The 22,997-nt window shown below is 48.4% G+C and overlaps 1 protein-coding gene across 1 annotated transcript in view; it reads left to right on the top strand.

The window, feature by feature from the left end:
- Window positions 1-22,997, top strand: part of adamts18 (ADAM metallopeptidase with thrombospondin type 1 motif, 18) — a 277,450-nt gene that overhangs the window by 84,312 nt on the left and 170,141 nt on the right. The window contains exons 4-5 of the mRNA XM_038806242.1: window positions 8,444-8,708; window positions 14,711-14,910. Of these exons, the coding sequence (XP_038662170.1) occupies window positions 8,444-8,708; window positions 14,711-14,910 (465 nt within the window). The remainder of the gene's footprint in view (window positions 1-8,443; window positions 8,709-14,710; window positions 14,911-22,997) is intronic.

Here is a 22,997-nt window from a genome sequence, read left to right as displayed (position 1 = left end):
GGCAGCTCTGATCTTCTGATCCCTCACAGTGCCCCCACCGTGACCTCAGGCCACCCCCACGTCACCCAACTTATCCTTCTGGGGTCCTCCAGCCTCCCCTCACCCCACCCCATATGACCCTTGGCACAGGATACCTGGCCCTTGGAACGACCAGCTTGGCAACCCTGGCAGAACCATGGCCAGCCTGGCAATCCCACCCAGGGTGCCACTACCAGAGTGACTGGGTGGCAGTGCCATGGTTCCCTGGTGCCTGAGGGAGTGCCAGGATGCCACCCTGCCCAGTGCCCGACCACTCGGGGGGGGGTCTCCAAAGGCCTGGGAGAGACTCCCCCAGGTGCCGTTACGACTGGCTCATGTTTGTGTGTACCAGTACCAAACAGCGTCCTGGCGAGATCTCCCAGGTGCGGTCGGTGAATCCCGGGCCCCAGGTGAATCCAGCCAATGCATATTTAAAGAGTCTAATGGCCCATTGAGGGCAAGATCCAGGTCGCGACGTCTCGCGGGATTCCACTGAATCTCGCGAGACGTTTTGAACACCCTGAATTTAGCGAGAGGCCTCTCTTGAGATTCAGTGGCCTCGTTCCGATACCAAGTCGCGCACAATGAAGCCGCTGAATTTCACCCAAAGGGAATAGAGGGTCAACTGGAAAGTAAAGGCCACAACCAAATGAGCCGTGAACTTATCAAATTGCTCGGCTGGCTCGAGGGGATGAATGACTGCTCCTGCTCGCGATTCATACGTTTGTAATTTCCTATGTACCTGTGTAGGTCATTGACTGGGAATTCTGTAATGACTCAGACTCCTCCTGACACCTGACTGCCATTTACAAGGCACAGTCAGCAGTGTGATAGAATACTCTGAATTTGCCTGGATGAGTACAGATCCAAAGACACTTGTCCCTATCCAGGACAAAGAAACCCATTTGATCGGCACCCACCTTAAACAGTCACTCCCTCTGTCACTGATGCACAGTGGCAGTGTAGTGTGTACCATAGACAGGATGCACTGTCGCAGCTTGCCAAAGTCATTTGACAGCATCTTTCAAACCCACGACCTCTACCACCTAGATTCCTAGAAGAACAAGACAGCAGGCGTAAGGGAACAACATGACCTGAAAGTTCCCGCCAAGTTACGCACCATTCTGGCTTGGAAATTGATCACCGCTCCTTCACTTCCTCTCGGTTAAAATCCTGGAACTCCCTCCCTGACAGCACTGTGGGTGTACTTACACCCCACTTACAGCAGCGATTCAAGAGGAGAGCCTACCACCACCACCTTCTGAAGAGCAGGTAGAAATGGGCAATAAATACTGGTCGAGTCAACGATGCTCACATCGCACAAGGACTATCCAAATGACCGGCTTTTTCAAAAAAAGTCTGAGGAAGTTATTTAGTCACTGAGTGAAGCAGCTGGCAAGTGATAGCCCGGGAAAAATACGCCTATATTTAAAGTTAACACAAATAAGATATAAGCGTTGTGATGTGGCTAGGAATACATTCCTACATACCATTTCATTTTTTAATTAGACAGTCGCAAAATAAATAGTTGCTCAAGCAATCATTATAATTTAAAAGTAGAAAGTAACCTCCTATTCATTCTCTATCTTTTATCATCCTTTGTAGAACTTCTTGATCTTTCTGCCAGAACATTCAATTGACTTCCTACTTTGTCGAATCCTGTGCCGCTAAAAAGATAGTGACTGATAAGGGAAAACTAAATGAGTAAAATGACCTTAAATCACCTTGCAATAGGAAGAGGTCAGGAAGAGGGTGAAAACTAGTGAAATGCAAATTTAGGAACAAATTTAGTCTGTTGCCCGAAATCGGGAAAGGCGATCGGGCGGAGAATGGCTCCTGATGCCGAAATTCTGGCAGGCGCCAGTTTGATACCAGGTCGTGATGCTCCACCCCCTCCAAATCGATGTCTTTGAGATGCGCGCCGTGCGCCGTTGGTCGTGGTCGGTCGGTTTGGTTTAGCACATGGCCGGCACCATGTTGTACGGCGTGACCGGTACAGGTTGTCAGCCGGGCACATGTGCGGCCTGGGATCTGGCCATTCTTCGGGCGATTACGGCGCAAGCTGCGGGTGTATCAGTCGGCGCCGGTGCTAACCCCTCACCGGTACGGGAATCGGTGAGGGGTCAGCACCAAATTTCCTGCCATGAACGTCGACATTTTCTACGCTGGCGTCAGCACTTAGACTCCAGGACGGAGAATCCAGCCCATGTTTTGTTTTTACTCTTCCATGGGACGTGAGGATTGCTGGCAAGGCCAGCATGAAATGAAATGAAAATCGCTTATTGTCACGAGTAGGCTTCAATGAAGTTACTGTGAAAAGCCCCTAGTCGACACAATCCGGTGCCTGTTCGGGGAGGCTGGTACGGAAATTGAACCGTGCTGTTGGCCTGCCTTGGTCTGCTTTAGAGCCAGCGATTTAGCCCAGTGTGCTAAGCAAGCCCCTAAAATATGAAAATCACTTATTGTCACAAGTAGGCTGCAAATGAAGTTACTGTGAAAAGTCCCTAGTCGCCACATTCCGGCGCCTGTTCGGGGAGGCTGGTACGGGAATTGAACCGTGCTGCTGGCCTGCCTTGGTCTGCTTTCAAAGCCAGCGATTTAGCCCTGTGCTAAACAGCCTTTGTTGCCCATTCCTAATTGCTGTTGAAACGCTCGTCGTGAACCACTGTGCTGCAGGTGAGGTACACCCACACCACTGGTAGGAAGAGAATTATTCCCTTTTGACTTTTCAGTAACAATTTGGCACAACTGGGAGACTCGCAAGGCTATTTTCAGAGGGCAGTTAAGAGTCAACCACATTGTGTGGGTCTAGAATAACATGTAGGCCAGACCAGGTAAGGATGGCAGATTTCCGAAAGGCATTAGTGAACCCATTGGTTTTCTCTGACAGACCATTACTTTCGTTGCCAGCACCACTGAGACTAGCTGTTGTCGTCTGGTAATTCAGAATTTGACTACTGCTGAAAAAAAAACTTTTTTTTAGGCCAAAACTTTGTTCCTGCCCTTAAATTCAGCTTGGAAATGGGGAACTCAAATTAACTCACTTTGCCTGATATACTAGCTGAGAAACCTGCCAGAGGAGTTCTCTACCGTGGTCCACCACAAGCCTACCTTCACTGGGGTCAATACACGCATTGAGATTCTTACAGTTCCATGAGCTGTAAGATTGGCCCAATCAGCAACCTTGTACATAGGTCTTGAGCCATGTACTCACCGTGCAAGTTTCTGCTGAAACAGGATGCTTCAAGGTATCTCGTGTTGCTGCTATGCACTAGCAACGCGAGTGATGATCACCACTAACAAGAAGCTGCCATCAAGCCAAAATGACGTTATCTCGATCTCACAAATGAGTGATTTGGTGCAGACCAAACCCAACCAGCCTGTTTTGCAAAAGCCAAAACACAGGCCAGGCCGTGATTTAGTGACATTGTGAGCCGCCGGCACGAATCCTGTAATGGCCGCTAAATCTCGGGCGAGGCCAGAAACAGGTTTCGGGCCGATGTCTTCCCCACCAATGATGCAATCAGGTTCTCGCCCATGAAGGGTGTGGACCCGATCAGCACATTTTATTCTAACTTCAAATATGATTAGTGGGCTTAACGGCACTACGTCTGCCCTCACCGTATGTTCCCACCCACCCAATGGAATGACATGCCACTACATATCACTATTGGTTTTCAAAAATGAAAGGCAGTCATGATGACCATGATGACCATGATGACCATGGTCCCCCCCCCCCCCCCCCCCCCCCCACACACACACACACACACACACACACAGTGTGCAGCCTCACTTCACTCAGAGAGTTGTGAATCTTTGGAATTTTTGTTTCCAGGGTGGTATAAATGCTCCATCATTGAGTTCATTTAAGTCTGGATAGGCAGATTTTGTGGTCTCTCAGGGAATTAACGGATATGGGGAGCGGGCAGGAAAGTGGAGTTGAAGTCCAAGATTAGGCATGATTGCATTGATTGGTGGACCGGGCTTGATGAGCTTTGTGGTCTATCCCTGCTCCTATCGTTTATGTTTTTGTTTTCACCCATTGTCCAAGAGGACCAGTTCCCACCAAGAGCAAGAAAACAACAACTTGCATTTATGTAGCACGTTTTACATTGTAAACTGTGTAATTCACCAGAAGGCAATCGGACAAAATTCCTCAGCCCAAGCCAAAACCTATTGCGATAGGTGACTAAAAGCTTGATCGAGGAATTGGTGTTTAAGGAATATCTTCAAGAAGAATTACACAACTCCAGGCCAGATAGCTGAAAGGATGGGTACAGTTGGTTGGGCAAAAGAAACCAGGGGTCCAGAAGAGGTGAGACATGGAGAAGCAAGGAGATCTTGGAGTGTTGTGGGGCTGGAGGAAATTGCTGTGTTCGGAAGGGGCAAGGCCATGGGTTTGGGTTTGAATACAAGGATGAGAATCAAGGCGTTGGTGGACTGTGAGCCAGTATAAATCAGCGAGCATGCGGGGTTGGGGGTGGGGGGGGGAGGAAGCGGGTGGCACATGGGGTGGAGGTTGGTGATTGGTGAACAGCACTCGGTGCATATCCTGTCTGAGGGCAGTGATAGCCTTTGCCCTCCTGCAGTTGAGATCAACTAACTTGGCACGCATGAGAGAATGAACTGTCACGAAGCACACTGATGATATCTGTGAGGGTGTCCCAGCTTGGAATTCCGGTTCGTGGGGATGTATAGTTTTGTTTTGCTGTGAGGAGACAAGTGAAACCCCAGTGGGAATAAACAACCCAGTTGTCGGGTAACAATGATGAAAGACCATTCATTAAAATAGAGAAAAGACAAAAACACACAATCAGGATCACTCTGCTCTCACACAATTAATATGTATGAATTATTACACACCGTTTCTAAAGAATGTATCCCTTTTGTAAAATATAGCTACGATAGCTGAACTATGTAAGACTTATCCTGTTCCGCAACCCCCCCCCCCCCCCACTGCTTGCTTCTCAGGATCTGGACGATTATACCATTGTTGTTCTTTGATTATGATTCTGTGTATTCTGCTGTCTGTACCCATCAACTTCCTTGACCTCAGGGAACTTCCCAACTGTCTGTAACCTGTTTCTCCTCCATGAGCTATTCTCACTTTATTATCATCTAAACTGCTGTTCTAAACTCATTACCGGATGAGATGCATATGAATTGTGGCCCTTTGAATACTGTCTATGCTGTCTCCAGGTGGATTCATGACAGAAACCTTTCTGGCCTGCATGGTTCCGAATTTGACAATGTGTAGCAAAGGCTGTTAGATGGAGTTGGGTCACAAATTGACCATTATCACATTGAATGGCAGAACGAAGGGGCCAATCCAATTAGCCTGTTCCTGCTCCTGAAAATGGGAACTTTACATCTGGGCAATATTAAAGAATGTTATACCATTTTCTGGAATCAAAGGCACTTTTCACTTTCATTGTGTTTTTCTGGAAAGTGTTTTATGCTATGACTGAAAGGTTACAGATCAAGTGATAAACTCTGTCCCAACCCATCCATTCATTTGAACACTCACTCTCTCCATCTCCTGCGCACAGCAGCAGCAGTATGTGCGTCGTCTACAAGAGCAGTGCTGCAAGGCTCCTTTGACAGCACTTTCCAAAGCTGCAACTCTTACCAGTTAGAAGGAAAAGGGCAGCACATACAGGGGAACGTCACCTCCTCCATGTTACAGCCCAAGGTGCAGACTCATCATCCTGACTTGGACAATTTGGGCTCGATTTATAGGCTGCGTCCCATCCGAATCGGGACAGGATGTGGCTGGTAGAACTAACCAGATCTCGTGAGACGTCGTGACCTGGATCCCGTCCACAATGGGCGGGGCCCAGATTAGCAGAGTTAAGTGAGGTGGTGGCACAGTGGTATTGTCACTGAATTAGAAAACCAGAAACCCAGAGTAATGTTCTGGGACCCAGGTTCGAATCCCGCCACTGCAGATGGTGAAATTTGAATTCAATAAAAATCGGGAATTAAAGGGCAGCACGGTGGCCTAGTGGTTAGCACAACCGCCTCACGGCGTTGAGGTCCCAGGTTCGATCCCGGCTCTGGGTCACTGTCCGTGTGGAGTTTGCACATTCTCCCCGTGTCTGCGTGGGTTTCGCCCCCACAACCCAAAAATGTGCAGAGTAGGTGGATTGGCCACGCTAAATTGGCCCTTAATTGGAAAAAATAATTGGGTAATCTAAATTTATTAAAATAAAAATAAAAATCGGGAATTAAAAGTCTAATGGTGACCATTGTCGATTGTTGTAAAAACCCAGCTGGTTCACTAATGTCCTTTAGGGAAGGAAATCTGCCGTCCTTACCTGGTCGAGCCTGGTCTAGCCTGTATGTGCCTCCAAACCCGCAGCATGTGGTTGACCCTTAACTGCCCCTCAAGGGCAATTAGGGATGGGAAATAAATGCTGGCCCAGCCAGCGACACCCACATCCCATGTACAATTAAAAAGCCGGATCAAACGGCCACATGGCATCTACCGGCCTCACCGAGGAGACCCCAACCAGGCACCGTTCAGCACTGCTCCCCGCAAACGGGGACCAGGCAGAATGACACCTGGTGGGAGAGGGGTCTCCCAGGTGATCGGAGACCCCCAGGTGGTCAACCTATGGGCAGGGTGGCACCCTAGCACAGGTGGTGCCATCTGGAAACTTGGCACTGCCAGCCTGGTGCCCTGGCAGTACTACCCTGACACCCTGGCAGTGGCACGCGGTTGCCAACCTGACACGGCCATGGTGCCCAGGCGACGCTGCCAGGCTTGCAGGAGCACTGCCAGAATGCCAGGCTGGCATGTCAAGGTGCCAGGCTGGCATTTTGCCCACGCCGGCCATCGGTCCCGGGGATGCCCTGCCTGTATGAGGTGGGATACAGGATGCTCGATGACCTCCTTATAGAGTTGGGGTACTGGAAAGGTCAGGCGGTCAATTTGGGGGGGGGGGAGGTCGTGAGATTGAGGCACCAAGTAAAAATGGCAGCCCGATCTCAAGATCAAGTTGCGGTGGCAATAACACTGACCTTACTACAAATGCCCCCATCCCGTGAATTAATATGTATTTCTCTTTAAACTGTGGAAATGTTTCTTGGCCTTAACTCACAGCAAACCATGTTCCCTTAGCAACCATCTGCTCACTGACCTACATTGGCTCCCAGCAAAGCACCATCCTCACTTTAAGGTTCTCATTCTGGTTTTCAAATCCTCCCATGGCCTGTGCCCTCACTGTCTCTGTAATCTCCTTCAAATCCACAATCTATCTGTGCTCTTCTAATTCTGGCCTCTTGAGCATCCTCAATGCCGTGCCTTTAGTTGCCTCTGGAATAACCTCCCAACACACATCCTCCTCTCTTCCTCACTTTTCTCCTTTGAGACTCACTTTAAAACCTTTGACCACCCTTTTGACCGTCCTACCCAGTCGCTCCTTATATGGCTCAGTGTCAGTTTTTGTTTTATAATGCTCCAATGTTATCGTTGTTGTCCCACTCCCTTTGCCCATCGCCCGTCTGGCCTTCACCGATCAGTTATACACTAAGGCTGTTTTGTTTTAACTGCCTTGAGCATCCTGAATTTGTGGACTTTACCGTGACTTTATGCTGAGGCTGTTGACCAATGAGTCTAAGGAAGTCATAGAATCCCTCAGTGCAAAGGAGGCCATTCGGCCCATTGGGTCTGCACCGACCCTCTGAAAGAGCACCCTACCTGGCTTACTCTCTCACCTGATCCCCATAACCCCACCTAACCTCCATATCCCTGGACACAAAGGGGCAATCTTTTAGCATGGCCGATCCATCTAAGTGGCACATCCTTGGACTGTAGGAAGAAACCGGAGCACTCGGAGGAAACCCACGCAGACACGGGGAGAAAGTGCAAACTCCACACAGACAGTGACCCGAGCCGGGAATTGAACCCGCGGTCAAGCAATAGTGCTGACCAGTGTACCACCGAGCCGCCCACCAGCATTCAACAGCCCCAAAATATTTATTTTTGCAGCATGGGTTGTGGGCGTCGGTGGCCCTTCCCTAACTGCCCTTGTGAACAGTTAAGAGTCAACCACATTGCCAACATCATATGTAGTCCAAATTGTGGAAGGATGGTAGATTTCCTTCCTTGAAGGACATTAGTGAACCGGATGGGTTTTTCAAATAATCAGTGATAGTTTGATAGCCGCCATTACTGAGACTGGCTGTCAATTCAAAATCTTTAAAAAAATTAATCAAAATTTTATTAATTAATTGGTTTTTAAATTTCACCAGGTGCCATGGGTATTAGCCTGAACCTCTGGATGACTAGCCTGATGACATTGCCACAGTCTCCCCCACAATGTTAACGTATGGCTCTCAACATTTCTGAGGCTTAAGGCATCACCTGGCAGCCTTCCTGGGTTTTTAACACATGAAAAAAAAAATCCCATTTGTCTTCCAGTCAGGTTTAATCCGGAGCCAAGAAAATGAATACCTTATAACTCCATTACCTCATCACCTGGCACTAAGACACAACTACACCTCAGCTGCTGGCCATCGCCCTCACGCACTCTTCAAGCGATCGGTGGAACACAGAGTGCAACAGCGGCCAGTGAGTGACGGACACCATCACCGCCACCATCGCCGCTCTCACCAGCCGCAACAACAAAAGCAACAGCGTTACAAGAGAGACCAAAAGCAACACTACTGTGGGCGGCGAAAGAAATGTATGTAAGGAACCTTTTTTCTTCAGCACTTACTACCATCATTTAATCAACAAAAATAAAGCCATTCAGACATAACTCTTGTCCATGTGTAGACAATAAGGTCAGCACTGTTCCCGTACGAGCATGCGCTCTGTCCATAAAAAGGCTCAGGTTTTGTCGCGGCTGGGAATTTCTCATTTGCCGCGTTAAGACTTCTTTCACTCACCCTTCAGCTCCAACATTCTCGTCCTGTAATTGGCTTTGAATGTGGGGTGATAGCGGTGAGGGCGATGGGGCACCTGAGGCCTTTGGTAAAGGGCGGGACCAACGTCTGAAGTATCCCTTCCTCGCCACCTGTTTCCGGATGATTTACACATTAATAATCGCACGCATTGTTAAACTATTGTTTTGATGGGAAACCCTGAGCCAATTCCCTCCTGTAAACTCTCCTAATGTCATAGCAGAAGTGAGTTGACCTCTGGATAGTGCTGACTGATTGCTGCCGAGCAAATTGTTACTGGTGTAACACCCCATTTTTTAAACTTAGAACATTTCTTTGGCATATACTGATCTTTTTTCTCCTGCATCAAGGTTGACCAATGTGGCCGTGCCCTATTTTCACTGCCCTTTCCCCAAGCCTTTCTTAAAACCTTTCCCAAATATTTGTCCTCCTCCCTTTCCAAAGCTAATTATGGACTCTGCTTTCCCATTGCTTCTGGTAGGATATTCCGTTGTCCTAACAACGCTCTTTGGCCTAAGCATTCAGGCTCAAAATGGATGCCGAAACATCTAAAATGGTGGGATCGGGAGCATGTGCATTTTCATTGGTCAGATGGGATGTGTCGCCGTCCCTGTAACCAACTGCAGGGTGAAGTGTTGAGTTGGGGATACAGTGTGGGCAGCGGTATTTCACAATGCGTAGGCCAATGAGCGAACCACGTCTGATGCCTTCGGCTGCGATGCATTTAGGTGCCTGCAGACAATCAGCAAAGAAAATATTTCATTTTAACAGCCATCGAGTTAGGGGTCTGTGCTTTTAGTAGTAATCCTGCTCTTTGAGTCTGTTGAATCCCTTTCTCAGTGCGTCATCGATTCGACCCACACCCCACCCACCCACAAAACTTTGTGTGGCCCTGACAGAGAATCATAGAATCCTTGCAGTGCAGAAGGAGGCCAATTGGCCAATCTAGCCTGCACCAACCCTCCGAAAGAGCACTTTACCCATGTCCACTCCCCTGTCCAACCGGTCCTATCCCCATTAACCCATTACCTTATCTGCACATCCCTGGACACAAAAGGGCAATTTAGCATGGCCAATCCACCAAACCTGCACGTCTTCGGACTGTGGGAGGAAACCGGAGCACCCAGAGGAAACCCACGCACACACAGGGAGAACGTGTTCTTTTAGCAACAAGCTTTTTCCAAGAGTGAGGGTGTCAGTTACAAGGGGTCACGATTTCAAGGTGAGCGGGGGAAAGTTTAAGGGAGATGTGCGTGGAAAGTTCTTTACGTAGAGGGTGGTGGGTGCCTGGAACGCTTTACCAGCGGAGGTGGTAGAGGCGGGCACGATAGCATCATTTAAGAGGCATCTAGACAGGTATATGAACGGGCGGCAACAGAGGGAAGTAGACCTTGGAAAATAGGAGACAGGTTTAGATAAAGGATCTGGATCGGTGCAGGCTGGGAGGGCCGAAGGGCCTGTTCCTGTACTGTAATTTGCTTTGCTCTTTGTTCTTTGTTCTAACGTGCAGACTCCGCACAGGCAGTGACCCAAGACGGGAATTGAATCTGGGTCTTGGCACTGTGAGGCAGCAGTGCTAACTCTAGAACATAGAACAGTGCAGTACAGGCCCTTCGGCCCTCGATGTTGCGCCAACCTGTGAAACCACTCTAAAGCCCATCTACACTATTCCCTTATCATCCATATGTTTATCCAATGACCATTTAAATGCGCTTAATGTTTGTGAGTCCACTACTGTTGCAGGCAGGGCATTCCACACCCTTACTACTCTCTGAGTAAAGAACCTACCTCTGACATCTGTCCTATATCTATCTCCCCTCAATTTAAAGCTATGTCCCCTCGTGCTAGACATCACTATCTGAGGAAAAAGGCTCTCACTGTCCACCCTATCTAATCCTCTGATCATCTTGTATGCCTCAATTAAGTCACCTCTTAACCTTCTTCTCTCCAACGAAAACAGCCTCAAGTTCCTCAGCCTTCCCTCATAAGATCTTCCCTCCATACCAGGCAACATCCTGGTAAATCTCCTCTGCACCCTTTCCAATGCTTCCACATCCTTCCTATAATGCGGCGACCAGAACTGCACGCAATACTCCAAATGCGGCCGCACCAGAGTTTTGTACAGCTGCAACATAACCTCATGGCTCCCAAACTCAATCTGTCTACAAATAAAAGCTAACACACCGTACGCCTTCTTAACAACCCTATCAATCTGGGTGGCCACTTTCAGGGATCTATGTACATGGACACCGAGATCTCTCTGCTCATCCACACTACCAAGAATTTTACCATTAGCCCAGTACTCTGTCTTCCTGTTATTCCTTCCAAAATGAATCATCGCACACTTTTCTCCATTAAACTCCATTTGCCACCTCTCAGCCCAGCTCTGCAGCTTATCTATGTCCCTCTGTAACTTGCAACATCCTTCCGCACTGTCCACAACTCCTCCGACTTTAGTGTCATCTGCAAATTTACTCACCCATCCTTCTAAGCCCTCCTCCAGGTCATTTATAAAAATGACAAGCAGCAGTGGCCCCAAAACAGATCCTTGTGATACACCACTAGTAACTGTACTCCAGGCTGAACATTTCCCAACAACCACCACCCTTTGTCGTCTTCCAGCTAGCCAATTTCTGATCCAAACTGCTAAATCACCCTGAATCCCATGCCTCCGTATTTTCTGCAATAGCCTACCGCGGGGAACCTTATCAAACGCTTTACTGAAATCCATATACACCACATCAACTGCTTTACCCTCATCCACCTGTTCGGTCACCTTCTCAAAGAACTCAATAAGGTTTGTGAGGCATGACCTACCCTTCACAAAACTGTGTTAACTATCGCTAATCAAATTATTCCTTACCAGATGATTATAAATCCTATCTCTTATAAACCTTTCCAAGACTTTGCCCACAACAGAAGTACGGTTCACCGGTCTATAGTTACCGGGGTTGTCTCTACTCCCCTTCTTGAACAAGGGGACAACATTTGCTATCCTCCAGTCTTCTGCCACTATTCCTGTAGACAATGATGACATAAAGATCAAAGCCAAAGGCTCAGCAATCTCCTCCCGAGCTTCGCAGAGAATCCTAGGATAAATCCCATCCGGCCTAGGGGACTTATCTATTTTCACACTTTCCAGAATTGTTAACACCTCCTCCTTATGAATCTCAAGCCCCTCTAGTCTAGCAGCCTGTATCTCAGTATTCTTCTCGACAACATTGTCTTTTTCCTGTGTGAATACTGACGAAAAATATTCATTTAGCACCTCTCCTATCTCCTCGGACTCCACGCACAACTTCCCACTACTGTCCTTGACTGGCCCTACTCTTACCCTAGTCATTCTTTTATTCCTGACATTCCTATAAAAAGCTTTAGGGTTATCCTTGATCCTACATGCCAAAGACTTCTCATGTCCCCTCCTGGCTCTTCTTAGCTCTCTCTTTAGGTCCTTCCTAGCTAACTTGTAACTCTCAAGCGCTCTAACTGAACCTTCACGTCTCATCTTTACATAAGCCTCCTTCTTCTTCTTGCCAAGTGATTCAACTACTTTAGTAAACCACGGTTCCCTCGCTCGACCACTTCCTTCCTGCCTGACAGGTACATACTTATCAAGGACATGCAGTAGCTGTTCCTTGAACAAGCGCCACATTTCAATTGTGCACATCCCCTGCAGTTTCCCTCCCCATCCTATGCATCCCACGTCTTGCCTCGTTGCATCATAATTGCCTTTCCCCCAGCTATAACTCTTGCCCTGCGGTATATACCTATCCCTTTCCATCGCTAAAGTAAACATAGCCGAATTGTGGTCACTACCACCAAAGTGCTCACCTGCGTCCAAATGTAACACCGGTCCTGGTTCATAACTCTGATCTCGATTTTCCTGGTTCTGTTTTGAGGGTTATGTCGTCTTTTAGAAAGGTCAATGGGGGTGAAAGTAGAATTTCGGGGGGGGGGGGGGGGGGGGGGGGGGGGTGAGACGGCCGTGTGGAATCAGGTAGGATATTGCTCTCTGACGTCCCTGTGCACTTTAAACACACCGTTCATCTTGCTGGTAAATTTGTTTCTTGATCTCCACACGTTGCTCCTGGGGCTTGATTTGTCTTTCCGTTCCAAGAAATTTATTCCCAAAAGTGTTTCCTCAGGCATTTCTTTCTGATGAGGACTTATTATAGCGAGGCTGAGGTAACACGGGAAAACCTGTCACTCGGAGCCAAGTATTTAGCACTGTCTAAACGTCACTCGTGGTTAGCGCAGTCAGCAAATAGTATAATCTCTCTCCTTCTTGGAAAAAAAATGTTTCTTCCCTGACTCTGCTGTGTACTTCAATTCTTGCTGAAGGCTAGTCCCGCAGATGCCAGACGCTCTCTCCTACCTCTACTGAGTTAGTTTTATGTGTGATTGGCAGCTGATTTTTGCCTCTCTATTTCTAACGTGCTCTAACTCCATGGGTCATCCCACTTGTCCACCACCTCTCTACTATGTGTTCCTCTGTATCTGCTATTGTGTGTATTCCACCCATTGCCCTACTCCACCCAATCCAACCGCCATCTCCCTTTCCAGCGTGCCTGATGGCCATGCATTCAACTGCTTAGCCCTCGCCCTCTTGAAATTCCCTCCTGAAACCTTTCCACCTCCCCCTGCTTTTTCAAGACCCCTGTAAACCCACCTCTCCTGATCATCTTTCCGCAAAATCTCGACACCTGTGTTTTTGATCACACTTCTGTCAAACACTTTGAGATATTTTTAAACACTGCGGTGAGAGATAGATGCAAACATTGTTTGCAAGTTTATCCACGCCTGATGGGCACTCACAGCCCATGTCATGGCTGGGGCAATGTTCGGGGAGAGTGTGGCTGGGTGGTGTGTTTGGGTAGCAACCTAGATTGACCCCACTCTCTTTGACAGTGTGTTCAGTTGTGCATTCCATCATGGCCCCAGGTGAGATTGGCTAACTCAACACAAGCCAGACACGAGGGCTGCGAGCTGACGTTTCTGGTCCCAGCTGAGTTAGCATCCGGCAATATGATTCCAATCAACGCTTGGCCATGTTGAGCTGTTCACTGCTGCACTTTATGGCTCCCTTGTGGCCTTGAAGACTAGAGGTTGGGCGAGATAGATAAACGTCTGTTCATTTTCATCTTTTGCTGCCCATATCTTAACATGCGGAGAGTCTCAATCCCCAACACCCCTGAGCTCGCTGGACTACACTGGTTCCCCATCAGGCAGTTACTCAGATTTTAAAATCCTCACCCTTGTTTTCCAATCCCTGGCGACCTCTTAAGTGTCCTCCAGCCCTACAAGCCTCAGATCTCTGCAGTGTTCCAGTTGTGCCTTCTTGAACATTCCTGATTTTAATCATTCTACCATTAATTCTGGGATTTTCTTCCTAAACTTTTTTTCCTCCCTCTTTCCCGTTCTTTAACGTGCTCCCGCAAGGTAGCCTTATTGGCCAAGCTTTTGGCCATCATGTCCTGCACCTGTCTTCCAGAGCTCACTCTCAAAGATGTTTTTTTTGATAAGCGTTTGCGTTGCTTTGCTACATTTAAAAGCGCAATATAAATTTAAGTTGTTGGGGGTGACTGTTTGAGTTTCTAATTCAAGGGCAGAGATTAAAATGATTTTTATTCTCCTAACTACAGATTGACGGGTGACTCGTAATGTTGTTTCGTTGTCCTTGTTAGTAACGTTAGAATTTTCTCTTTTTTTAAAAATGCACTTTCGGCTTCTCTCCAGAACTGTATGTTCTCTGCTTCCTTCCCTCCCCACATCCCTGCCTCAGACATGCCTCAACCTCCACCAGAGGACATCCACATCTTGTCCAATGAGTACGGCCCCAGGAGCAGATTGAAACGCTCAGTCCTGGAGTCCCGGAAAAGCAAGGGACTGACTGTCGAAACCCTGGTGGTGGCAGACAAGAAGATGCTGGAGAAGCACGGCAAGGAGAACATCACCACCTACATCCTCACCATTATGAACATGGTAAGCTAGTGAGAAGGGCTACATGTCAGTGGGACCACGGTAGCCATTTCCTGTGTGACTTTCAGAGTCAAAAATGAACGTACAATCTTCTACAAGAAGGTATTGCTCCTGAACTTGTCACTCGGGCCCAAAATCGCACCAACATTTTTCTCAAGGGACTCTGCAGCACGCTATATTTTTCGAGTATTAATGGGGCGCAGGTCCGCAGTTCCTCGGCTCCTGGTTTTGTGTGAGCCGTACTGACCAGTTCCTGACTTGAGGTCAGACATTTGGTCACCAAAAGCAATTGGGAGAAAACTAGTGAGTCAGTCATTCAGTTGAGCAGTTCTATTTTTGGAGAGACCCGTTCGCTGCACCCTGCGGTCACGGAGAATAGGAAGAGAGGAGCAATCATTCCTGTTTCAAAGCAATGGACACACAGTGTATGGGACTCTACTGAGCTGAGGTTGCACATACAGGTTAGGTGGATTGGCCATGATAAATTGCCCTTCGTAACCAAAACATTTAGGAGGGGTTATTGGGCTACGGGGATAGGGTGGAAGTGAGGGCTTACGTTGGTTGGTGCAGGCTCGATGGACCAAATGGCCTCCTTCTGCACTATATGTTCTATGTACAGAGGAGAAGGTGGGTGAGACACAATGCAGATACACCCGGTGTGGAGCTTGGCATGACTTGAAAGGCACATTGAAGGCTTGAGGTGTTTCACATAGGAACAAAGGAAATAAGAGCAAAAATAGGCCATTCGACTCCTTGAGCCTGAGATGGGTCGAACCCAATTGAGTGCCCTGTCAACCACAGTGGGAAACCTCAGTGAAGGAAAATTACATGTCAGAACCGCCATTTTCAAAGGTGGCGTCATCGGAACAGATGTGACGGAGGTGAAGAAATGTGGATAATGGAATGGAGCCTTAGAGGAAGCAAAGTGGGAGACGTTGTAGTCGAGGTTGCTGTGGGAGTCAGTGGACTAGGGATCCATGCAGTTGGTCTTTTTATGCTGCTAAGACAATGATCTCTCTGTGGAGTCGCGAGGGTGGTGGAGACAAGCGGAACAGTGTCCACCTGAGGCTGTTGCACATGACTTTCATCACCCTGGTCAAAGAGCAATGTTTCCATGAATGGGAGGAATACCCATCCCTGGTCTTGCAGGATGTCCTTTACCTGGAAGAGGTAGGTTGGGGATGCCATGTCGAGATGAAGCCCAGGTGAAGGGCTTAGCATTTGCCTGCTGATTTTGAGATGGAGGGAAGCCTGTATAGGACATGCTCACTTAATGTTTTATTTCAATCTGTTCATTCATCCTTTGAGGCATCGATAAAGCAGGCGGCAGGAACTCTGCCTTGGAAATGTCTCTCATCCATTGCTGCTTGGCACAGGGCAAGTGGAAGCAAGGGCTAGAGCAGAAAGGTACCGTAGAAGCTCAAGAGCCCGGTGAACATGAAACAACATGTTCACAATGGTGGGCACTGGACCCAACATGGTTCTATCACGTATCTAGGATGAGCCATTTGTCATTCCCGCCAACTTCAGCATGATGTCACCATGGAAAACATCTTTCCCTTGCCCTGCCCCCCCCTCCCATCACCTTTCCACAAGGGCCACTCCCCCTGTGACACCCTTCTCAACTCCTTCATCACCTTTAACTCCTCAGCCCCTTTCCACATCACTTTCCTGTGCAATTGCACAAGGTACCCTTGTATCTTCTGGGATGTGGTTGCTCACATTTTGCCAGCTTCACCAACACAAGCTGCAGGCACAAGTACTCTGCAGGAAGTGATGGAGCTCTGGTTTGCGATGAGACAATAGACAATAGAAGACAATAGAACAGTACAGCACAGAACAGGCCCTTCGGCCCTCAATGTTGTGCCGAGCCATGATCACCCTACTCAAACCCACGTATCCACCTTATACCCGTAACCCAACAACCCCCCCCCCCCCCCCCCCCCTAACCTTGCTTTTATCAGGACACTACGGGCAATTTAGCATGGCCAATCCACCTAACCCGCACATCTTTGGACTGTGGGAGGAAACCGGAGCACCCGGAGGAAACCCACGCACACAGGGGGAGGACGTGCAGACTCCACACAGACAGTGACCCAGCCGGGAATCGAACCTGGGACCCTGGAGCTGTGAAGCATTTAAGCTAACCACCATGCTACCGTGCTGCCCAGAAAATCACTCATTGTCACAAGTAGACTTCAAATTAAGTTACTGTGAAAAGCCCCACATTGCCACATTCTGGCGCCTGTTCAGGGAGGCAGGTACGGGAATTGAACCGTGCTGCTGGCCTGCCTTGGTCTGCTTTCAATGCCAGCAATTTAGCCCTGTGCTAAACCAGCCCCTCATGAGTGAATGTCTGACCGGATGCTGTTTAAATATCGCGCCAGAGACCTTGACTCCAGTAGGTGAAAGCAGGATAGACCACGAGATTCGCCAAGAGTGCATGGGCTCACTGCTTCACCGCACACCCACTATTCCACCCACCACCGAACCTCGTCGCCAGAATGGAAAATTCCACCCTGAGTAATTTGTGGACAAGGTTGACAAAGGACAGGTCAAAGAAGTCCTGGTTAGGTGGATTGGCCATTCTAATTGCTCCTTAGTGTCTTGGGACGTGAAGGTTAGGTGGGGTTATGGGGATAGGGTAGGGTTTGGGCTTAGGTAGGGTGCCCTTTCAGAGGATCGGTGCAGACTCGATGGGCTGAATGGCCTCCTTCTGCGCGGTAGGAATTCTATGGTCCTACATGAACGAAGGCAAGTGCACGGTGTTGAGATGCACGGATCCAACACAGCGGCACAGTGGTTAGCACTGTTGCCTCACAGCCCCAGGGACCCGGGCCCAATTGCAACCTCGGGTGCCTGTCTGTGTGGTGTTTGCACTTTCTCCCCAGGTCTGCGTGGGTTTCCTCCGCGTGCCGGTCCGGTTCCCTCCCACAAGTCCAAAGATGTGGATGTTAGATGGATAGGCCATGCTAAAATTGCCCCTTAGTGTCCAAAAGGTCAGGTGGGGTGACAGAGGTAGGGTGGGGGACTGCGCCCAGCTAGGGTGCTCTTCCAGAGGGTCGGTGCAGATTCGATGGGCCGAGTGGCCTCCTTCTGCACTGTAGGGATTCTATGTTTCTATGGTTGAATGGTGGAATAGGTTTGGGGGCTGAATGGCCTCCTTCAGTTCAGTTCCTAGAACATCACTGGAGAGGTCTGGAGGCACGGAAATCCTGCATTATTGCCACTGGGTGAGGAAATCCATTTTTTTGGTCATATATTGTGCCAAATATGTTGAAAATTACTATATATTCTTTACCGAGACATGTGGGGAAATTACTTGAGCAAACCTTTAAATTATAAAATTTAAATGTGTCAAAATATTTCCCCCCCCGGGGTTCATACTATAAGCAGAATACCACTGCTGACAACGTCTTTGTGTGATTTATTTAACCACCGGGGGACAGCTCATAATTGCTCCATTGGATCTTCCCCGGGCATGAAGCAGATGCTGTTATTTTTTACATGAAATACATTTTTATGTTTCTTTCGAAATTGTTTTATATTTGCACCATGTAATTCCTTGTTATCAAATCTCTTTCTCCCCGCCACAGGGCTTCCTTTCCTTTCTTTCCTCGCCTCCCTCCCTTGTACTGTCTTAAGAACTCTCCACTTCCTGTCATTTGGCTGGAAGGTCACTTGACCCGAAACGTTAGCCCTGTTTCTCTCTCCGTAGCTGCTACCTGGCCTGCTGGGTTGTTCCAGCATTTTTAAAAAAAATTCAGATTTACAGCATTCGTGGTGTTTTGCCTTTTTGTTCTGCCGTTACTCTTTTCCCCCCTCCCCGCTTCCCTGTTGTAGCTCAGCATTGAACGTTGTTGCAAATGCATCAGGAAGAACAGTGACCGGGATTCTCTGACGTCGAGCCGCCCCAAAGGTGCGGAATTCTTTAGGGGCCACATTGAGGGGCAAGGCCCGCGCCGGAGTGGTTCCCACTCTGCCGGCTGGCGTGAACGGCCTTTGGCGCCACACCAGCCGGGGCAGAAAGGACTTCACCGGCCGGCGTATGTCCGCGCATGCGGGCAGCACGGTGGCCTAGTGGTTTTCACAACCGCCTCACGGCATTGAGGTCCCAGTTTCGATCCCGGCTCTGGGTCACTGACCGTGTGGAGTTTGCACATTCTCCCCGTGTCTGCGTGGGTTTCGCCCCACAACCCAAAAATGTGCAGAGTAGGTGGATTGGCCACGCTAAATTGCCCCTTAATTGGAAAAAATAATTGGGTAATCTAAATTTAATAAATAAATAAATAAATAAATAAATAAAAATGTCCGCGCTTGTGCCGGTGCGTCAGTGGCTGCTGACGTCATACTGATGCATGCGCAGGGGAGGGGGTCTCTTCCACCTCCGCCATGGTGAAGGCCATGGCGGGGGCAGAAGAAAAAGAGTGCCCCTACAGCACAGGCCCGCCCGCCGATCGGTGGGTCCCGATTGCGGCCAGGCCACCGTGGGTCAAACCATCCCGCGCCCCCCACCCCCCCTCCCCCCCCACGACCCCAGGGCCCGCCCGCACCGCCAAACCCGCCGGTAAGAGAGGTGGTTTAAACCATGCTGGCGGGAGAGGCCTGTCAGCGGCGGGACTTCGGCCCATCGTGGGCCGGAGAATCACCGCGGGGGGCCCGCCGACAGGCGCGGAGCAATTCCCCCCCGCCGAATCTCGGGGGGCGGAGAATTCAGGACACGGCGGGGTGCGGGATTGACGCCGGCCCCGGGCGATTCTCCGACCCCCCCGGGGGGGTCGGAGAATTCTGCCCAGTGTTGCTGGAGCCTCTGTTCTACCGAAAGGGGATGGCCAATAGGCAACCTGAAAGAGATGTTTAAAATTATGAAAGGGTTTGCTTGGGTAGACATAGAGGAGCAAGGGGACTTAAATACGAGGTATTTCAATAAATGCATCCAGTGAATTCAGGGAACGTTGCTTTGCTCCAAGAATGCTGAGAATGTGGAACTCGCTACCACATGAGCAGTTGAAGTGAATAATGTTGACACATTTAAGGAAAGCCAGATAATTCCACGAGTTGGAAAAGGAATAAAAAGGAATGCCATTAGTGTTGTGGAGTCTTGGTGTTTCTCGTGTTTTCACAATAGCAGCCCTGCAGTGGAACTTTAAGAGACCAATCACATGGCATCATCGGCCATTTGCGTAGGCAGTTTCAAAATGTGGGATGTGGGCGTTGCTGGCTGGGCCAGCATTCATTGCCCATTCCTGAGGGCAATTAAGAGTCAACCACATTGCTGTAAACTTGGAGTCACTTGTCGGTCAGACCTAGTTAGGACACAGGACATTAGAGAACCAGATTTTTTTTTTACAACAATCAGCAATGGTTTCATGGTCATCTGTCAAAAACAGATTTTTATTGAATTCAAATTTCACCATCTGCCATGGTGGGATTCGAACAAGGGTCGCCGGAGCATTACCCTGAGTCTCTGGATTATTAGTCCAATCCCAATGCAACTACGCACTTCCTCCCCTGTGTAGCCTGTCGTGTTAGCATCTCCTGATAAAGCTCTTTGTTTGTTTGAACCTCTGAGGCTGGCAGACTTGATTTTAAAACTACCAGATAAAAACTGGCGACGAGGTCGGCGAACAGCATTTGTAGCACCCCCCCCCCAAAAAAAATGTTGAACAGGTGTTTGTTGGCACCCGAAAAGAAAAATAAATAATTAAAATTGCCACTGCACGAAAGTTGGTCAGACGCCAAACAACGGTTGGAGCCACTGGAGAAACCGAAAAACCATCAAGGGAATCCAAAGAAAATACCTTTGGAAAGATGCTCGCCATGTGTTCTGCCTGAATCGACCTGTATCAGTATCGTGAGTAGCGAGTACCCTGCAACAACAAATTTAGAGCTGGGATGTTGTAAAACACAAAAGGAAAACAGGCTGAGCTCAGGTTTGCCTTGTTTTAGGAATAATGGAAACAAAGTGGTTCTTACAATTTGTGGCACATCGTACACACGGGGTGGGGGGGGGGGGGGGGTCTGACCTTCTTAGGAGTCTGGTACAGCCAGAAATACCAGGAAGGAAAACCTACGATGAAGTAGTGCAAATACTGCAGGGCCACTATTCACCAAATACTTTAGTCATCGCAGAAAGGTGTAAGTTTCATAAGTTCAACCAAGAAGAAGATGAATCGATCGCACAGTCTGTGGTGACCCTGAAAAGACTGGATGAACATTGCAAAATCGGAAATGTGTTGAATGATACCATCAGAGATAGATCAGTCTGCGGTTTATGGAGTGAAGCAATTCAAAAGTGGTTGTTAACCAAAATCCACCTGACCTTATAGAAAGCTTTGGAGGTCGCTGTATCCATGGAATTAGCCGCCAAAGAAGCACTCCAGTTGAGCTTGACCACAATAATTGAGAAGATGTTGGCGGAAACTGGAACACAGACACAGACTCCCACTTGCCATAAGTTATTGGCTATTGCTGGTGAAACAAACTGCTACCAGATCACTGGATGGTCAGCCTATGAAGTTGGAGCTGGACACTAGGGCAGCCATTACATTGGTACCAGCAACTGTTTATCAAGAAAAGCTCTGGCATGCTCTGCAAGCCCCGAAGATAGTGTTAAAAACCTACAGAATCCCTAAAGCGCAGAAGGTGACCATTCAAGTCTGGCATTGATCCTCTCATAGAGTTCCCTAACTAGGCCAACTCCCTCGCCCTATCCCCGTAACCCCACTTAATCTGCATATCTTTGGACACTAAGGAGCAATTTTAGCATGTCCAATCCACCTAACCTGCACATCTTGGACTGTGGGTGGAAACCGGAGCACCCGGGGGAAACCCATACAGTCACAGAGAACGTGTAAACTCCACACAGCCAGTCAGCCAAGGCCAGAATTGAACCTGGGTCCCTGGCGCTGTGAGGCAGCAGTGCTAACCACCATGCCACCCTCTGGGGAAATGGTTCCGTTGAGGGGCCATATTGATGTTACATTCCAATTAGATGGACAGGCAGCAGATTTTTGCTTGCACATAGTCAAAGGGAATTATCCAGCACTAATGGGAAGAACTTGGCTGGAAACTATCAGATTAAATTGGGCCAAGTTAAATCTCATGGCAGATTCTGAATCAAACCTACTCAAAATCTTGAAGCAACATGTCATTGTCTTCAACGGTGAGCTGGGAAACACGAAGGATATCTCGGTAAAGCTGAAGATCCAGGAAGAAAGTAAGGTGAGATGTTCAAAGGCTAGATCAGTGCCACATGCAATCAGACCCAAGGTAGAGGCAGAATTTAAATGGCTGGTCAAAACAGGAGTACTAGAACCTGTTAACGTGTGTGATTGGGCCGTGACAATTGTGCCCGTGATGAGCAAGACAGACCTGTATGCATTTGTGGTGATTTCTTGAGTTAATATTAATCCTGTGCTGTGTGCAGAGCAGTATCCTCTGCTTTTGATTGCTGACACATTGGCCGGAGTCCAACACGAAAGTGAAATTGATCTCAGTTAAGCATATCTTAAAATGAACGTGGATCTAGATTCACAACTGTGCTTGACAGTTGTCACACACGAAGGGTTGTTTCAATATAAAAGATGACCACTGGCATCACTTCCACACCAGCGTTCATCCAACGAGCTATTGCCACATTTTAAGCGGATTAGACGGAGTCCAGTGCTACTGAGGTGACATCTTAGTTACTGGAAAGAATGAGGAAGAACATCTCCACAATCTAAGTGCCGCACTCCAGAGATTGGAAGATTGTGAATTAAGAGCCCGAAAAGACTCATATGAATTTTCCCGACAACCACATAGACAACGACGGCCTCTGAAGTATCTGACGTATTGACTGATGTTGTTGATTGATTGTTAATGTTGTATTGTGTCAGCAACCTTTGATTGAAAGGTAGGCAAGTGTTGTGTATTCTTGGTATTTCTCGTGTATCCTCACTAGCAACCTTGCGGTAGGACAGGAGTACTTTAAGAGACCGATCACGTGGTGTAATTGGATGACATCATCGGCGATTTTCACAGTCAAACGGGCGGTGTAACATAACCTGTAACGCTAACACCTTCTAATGAAGCTCTTCATTTGTTTG

The sequence above is a fragment of the Scyliorhinus canicula genome, chromosome 9 (assembly GCF_902713615.1).
Source record: "Scyliorhinus canicula chromosome 9, sScyCan1.1, whole genome shotgun sequence".
Lineage (NCBI taxonomy): Eukaryota > Metazoa > Chordata > Chondrichthyes > Carcharhiniformes > Scyliorhinidae > Scyliorhinus > Scyliorhinus canicula.
Note: the sequence above shows the minus strand (reverse complement) of the source record. Positions and strands in the feature narration are given on the sequence as shown.